Raw genomic sequence first — 4,947 nt, forward strand, 5'->3', positions numbered from 1 at the left:
TATATATATATATATATATATATATATATATGAGAAATTACGATAAACACTAGATGTAGATTATAGCATTTATCCCCCACGTGCCTTTCAGCATTATAGTTATTTGCATATGCTGCAGCAGTTGTTCTAAATGCAACTGGATTTTGAAGGAAAACAGTTCATCAGGGGAACACTATATCGCATTATACGGCACAGATTATATGTTAATTTCCCTTGGAAGATCCCCTGTAGACGATGCAAATAGCCACAACGAAGGAAGGTACGTAGGGAAAAAAAATGATAAAAGCTGTACCTTGTGTTTATCTTGTGTTCTTGATTACTTCTTAAGGATTGAATTTCTTGGTGTGAAATTGCTACTTTATTCGAATTTGCCGTTCTAAATGTTTATAATAAAACATTTTCGGCAGAACAAATCTTATCTCGGGGATGTTTACGCAAACCAACTTAGAATATTTATACACAGAAAGAAATCTTCCCATGCTAAATTTATGCGAGGGACAAAATGTTTCTCAGAAGCTTAATATTGTTATATATAAGATACTGAAGATCAGGCTAAGAATGTGTTTAAAACCTGTGAAAACATCGTTAACAAACTATTAACATTGTATTAATATTTTATGCAATATTGCATCGCCATTTCTTGCTTTGTGTTACATTATAAATATGATTTATATATAAATAGGAAAGAAATAGGATTATTACATTGTGTTTATAGAAAAAGAAGAATACAGAAAAAAGGTTAAGATTTATTAATAACACATGAAGGAAACATCATGGAGGAGCAGCAGGAGCAGCAGGAGGAGGAGGAGGAGGAGGAGGAGGAGGAGCGGAAGATAAAGATAGGGTGGACAGCGGGTCAGGTGTCGGTAAAACGAAAGGGATGACGGAGGTTTACACATGAAGCGAACGCTGCTATGATATGTTAATATATGAATGCATACTTACGTGGTCATTGTCCATTGGTTGAAGACTCGGCTAAAAAAACAAAACCATTGCAATAAAACTACTCATGCACAGTGATGTGGATTATTATTATTATTATTATTATTATTATTATTATTATTATTATTATTATTATTATTATTATTATTATTATTATTATTAAAGGCGGTGAGCTGGCAAAACCGTTAGCACGCTTAAGATTCAGAGTTCAAATTCCGCTGAGATGTGACTTTGCCTGTCAGTCTTTCTGAGTCGATAGAAGAAGTACCAGTCAGGCACTTGGGTCGATGTAATCGACTACCCCTCCTTCACTTAATATTTCAGACCTTGTGACGCTAGTAGAATGGATTATCATTTCTATTATTATTATTATTATTATTATTATTATTATTATTATTATTATTATTATTATTATTATTATTATTATTATTATTATTATTATTGTTCAGTAGTTTTATTTTTATAACGTGCTTTCACTTCACTACCGAGCGCAGCTCCGTGCGCCTTGGATATGTGCTGTGGTTTGCTGTGGTGCTCTTATGTTTACTGTATTGAAAGTGTTTTGCGTAGGATGTGTGCAGTACCCAGTAGTGCAATTTTCTGTATGTTATATATATTTGTAAGTCCTGCTATTTTTGTTATGTATTTGTCTGAATATTTTTTTTATTATACCTAAGGCACCTACTATGATAGGAATTGTTTCTGTTTTTAGATTCCACATTCGAGTTATCTCTATTTCCAGGTCTTTGTATTTTGAAAGTTTTTCCATTTCTTTTATTATTATTATTATTATTATTATTATTATTATTATTATTATTATTATTATTATTATTATTATTATCATTATTATTATCATTGCTACTATCACTACTACTACTGCCGCTATAACATCTAATGCTATGGATTTTTCCTCTAGGCATTCAGCTATATTTAGCTAAAAGTATGCGGAAATATATATTGGTTTTCGAAAGGATACTTGAAACAGCGATTAATAAATAAGACAGAGAAAATGTTTCATCTGTTCGCAATGTATTTGAATCTTTGATCTTTCCTCTTCTACATGCTTCATGCATTGGACTGCGGCCATACTGGGGTACAGCGTTGACAGGTTTTAGTCGAATAAATTGCACCCGGTATTGATATTTAAGTCTAGTTCTTATTCTATCAGAACCTTTTTCCGAACAGCTAGGTTACGGGGACGTAGACAACCCAATCCTGGTTGCCAAGCGGTGGGGTGGGACAAACATAGGAAGATACACACATATATTTAGATATATGCGATGGGCTTCTACGCAGTTTCCATCTATCAAATTCACTCACAAGGTATTAATCGACTCGGGGTTTATAGTAGAAAACACTTGTCCAAAGTGCAGCGCATAGCGATTGAATGTGAAATCATATGGCCAGAGAGTTTCCTAACTACACAGCCATACTGTCGATTTCAAACAGCCATACCTTTTACTTAAGATAAAAGCTATAACTGTTATGTATAGAGCGAAGCGTGGAGGCGCAATGGCCCAGTGGTTAGGGCAGCGGACTCGCGGTGATAGGATCGCAGTTTCGATTCCCAGACCGGGCGTTGTGAGTGCTTATTGAGCGAAAACACCTAAAGCTCCACAAGGCTCTGGCAGGGGATGGTGGCGAACCCTGCTGTACTCTTTCACCACAACTTTCTCTCACTCTTACTTCCTGTTTCTGTTGTGCCTGTAATTCAAAGGGTCAGCCTTGTCACACTGTGCCATGCTGAATATCCCCGAGAACTACGTTAAGGGTACACGTGTCTGTGGAATGCTCAGCCACTTGCACGTTAATTTCACGAGCAGGCTGTTCCGTTGATTGGATCAACTGGAACCCTCGACGTCGTAAGCGACGGAGTGCCAACTACAACAATAGAGCGAAGCATCCAAGACTATGTTTTAGATCTAGCAGCACATGTTTGCATGTCTGTCACTCTAGTAGATACATCACTGCTAATGCTGAGTTATTTGTATTTGCTGGTAAATCTGATCTTTACAAAAGATTATTCCAGTTCAGATCATTGACATTTTAGTTCTTATTTTATCAAGATGGTATAGTTTCTGTAAAATGTTAGTGTACTGTAATAGTTCACAAATACAACAACGGTTAATATCGCCAATTGAAGGTTGGCGAAATTATGGCCAACTTCCATTCACACAAACAGCTCAAAACCATACTTCTGTTTGTTTTTTGTTCTCCGCAATTAAAATATCCAAACATTTGCGTGATATACAGGGTGTCCATAAAGTCTGGGTACATGGGGATTAACACATACTTTAAGAAATTATTATTTAATTATGTTATGATTTTATGTACTCCATGTATCCAGATCTTGTGGACACCCTGTATATTATCTTTTAATTGTTTCGGTCATTAGACTGCACTCCTTTTGGGTGACCCCTTGAGGAATTTTTAGTCAATCAGATCGACTTCAGTACTTGAAAATTTTAAAGTTTGGCACTTATTCTATCGGTTGTATTGCCGAACTGCTAAGTTACGGGGATGTAAACATACCAACATCCTCTACCAAATCCACTTACAAGGTTTTGGTCTGCCCGAGGCTATACTAGAAGCCACTTGCCAGAGTTGCCACCAAGTGGGACTGAACCCAGAACCACGTGGTTGAAGAGTAAGCTTCTTACCGTACAGATACGCCTGCGTCTATCTTGTGTTAACGTTTAGAGTTACAAATTGATAGCTATACACAAAGGTTAAAAGGGTAAAGACCCCACCGTCCCACCTTCTGTCACGAATGACCACGGGACTGCAGCTAGAAAGATTCCCCGTCTAGACACAACTCCGGGCAAGGTTCTTTTATGGAAGACCAGCAGTCGCCCCTGCATACCGGTCTCCGCTCTCCATGCCACAGATCTTATCCAAAATAAATGCAAAGGGGCCGATACAGCTTGGCACCAGTGATGTCGCAACTCATTTCTACAGCTGAGTGACCTGAAACAATGTGAAATAAAGTGTCATGCTCAAGAACACAACACATAACCCGGTCGGGGAATCGGACTCACTACCTCATGACTGTGAGCCCAATGCTCTAACCACTGAGCCATGCGCCTTGATACAAAGATATTTATTCCTCACTAGCATTTAAGTATAACGTTACTGAGCGTTCAGGTATATCTGGCACGCTATACTTGCCGCATCAGTGCACACTAGTGCACATCCAGCCACTATTTCCGCAGAGGGGAAGGGCAACGCCAGTAAGCCAGTGGTGACAGCTAAGCAAGCAGAAACCCTATAACGCGCTGGACAAAACGTTTACTGCCCTATCTTCCGGCTCTTTATGCTTTGAGTTCAGATTCTGCCAAGTCGACTCTCATCCATTTGGAGTCGATAAAATACGTACCGTTTTAGCATTGGGGTCAATGTAATCGATTATACACTTCCCTCAGAATTTCCGGCCCTATGCCTATAGCAGGAAGGACTATTAATAGAATCTTTACCACCCAGACAAAATGCTTCGCGGTATGTCGTCCGTCTTCACATTTTGAATTCAAATTCTGCTGAGGTAACTTTGCCTTTCATCCTTATGGGATCGATAGAATTTCAGACTTTGTACCTATGTTATTATTATTATTATTATTATTATTATTATTATTATTATTATTATTATTATTATTATTATTATTATTGTTCAGTAGTTTTATTTTTATAACGTGCTTTCACTTCACTACCGAGCGCAGCTCCGTGCGCCTTGGGTATGTGCTGTGGTTTACTGTGATGTTCTTATGCTTACTGTATTGAAAGTGTTTCCCGTAGAATGTGTGCAGTACCCAGTAGTGCAATTTTCTGTATGTTATATATATTTGTAAGTCCTGGTGTTTTTGTTATGTATTTGTCTGAATATTTTTTTATTATACCTAAGGCACCTACTATGATAGGGATTGTTTCTGTTTTTAGATTCCATATTCGAGTTATCTCTATTTCCAGGTCTTTGTATTTTGAAAGTTTTTCCATTTCTTTTAGAGAAACGTT

At 37.4% G+C, this 4,947-nt stretch overlaps 1 protein-coding gene across 4 annotated transcripts in view; it reads right to left on the reverse strand.

The window, feature by feature from the left end:
* LOC106870405 (cadherin EGF LAG seven-pass G-type receptor 1) overlaps positions 1-4,947 on the reverse strand; it is a 535,294-nt gene that overhangs the window by 141,215 nt on the left and 389,132 nt on the right. For 3 of the 4 annotated variants that reach the window (XM_014916457.2, XM_052966875.1, XM_052966876.1), the window contains one exon: positions 946-975. The exons of the other annotated variant lie outside the window; for it this stretch is intronic. In XM_014916457.2, the coding sequence (XP_014771943.1) occupies positions 946-975 (30 nt within the window). The remainder of the gene's footprint in view (positions 1-945; positions 976-4,947) is intronic. 4 annotated transcript variants of the gene reach the window in all.

Source organism: Octopus bimaculoides, chromosome 4, assembly GCF_001194135.2.
Source record: "Octopus bimaculoides isolate UCB-OBI-ISO-001 chromosome 4, ASM119413v2, whole genome shotgun sequence".
In the NCBI taxonomy this organism is placed as follows: Eukaryota; Metazoa; Mollusca; class Cephalopoda; order Octopoda; family Octopodidae; genus Octopus; species Octopus bimaculoides.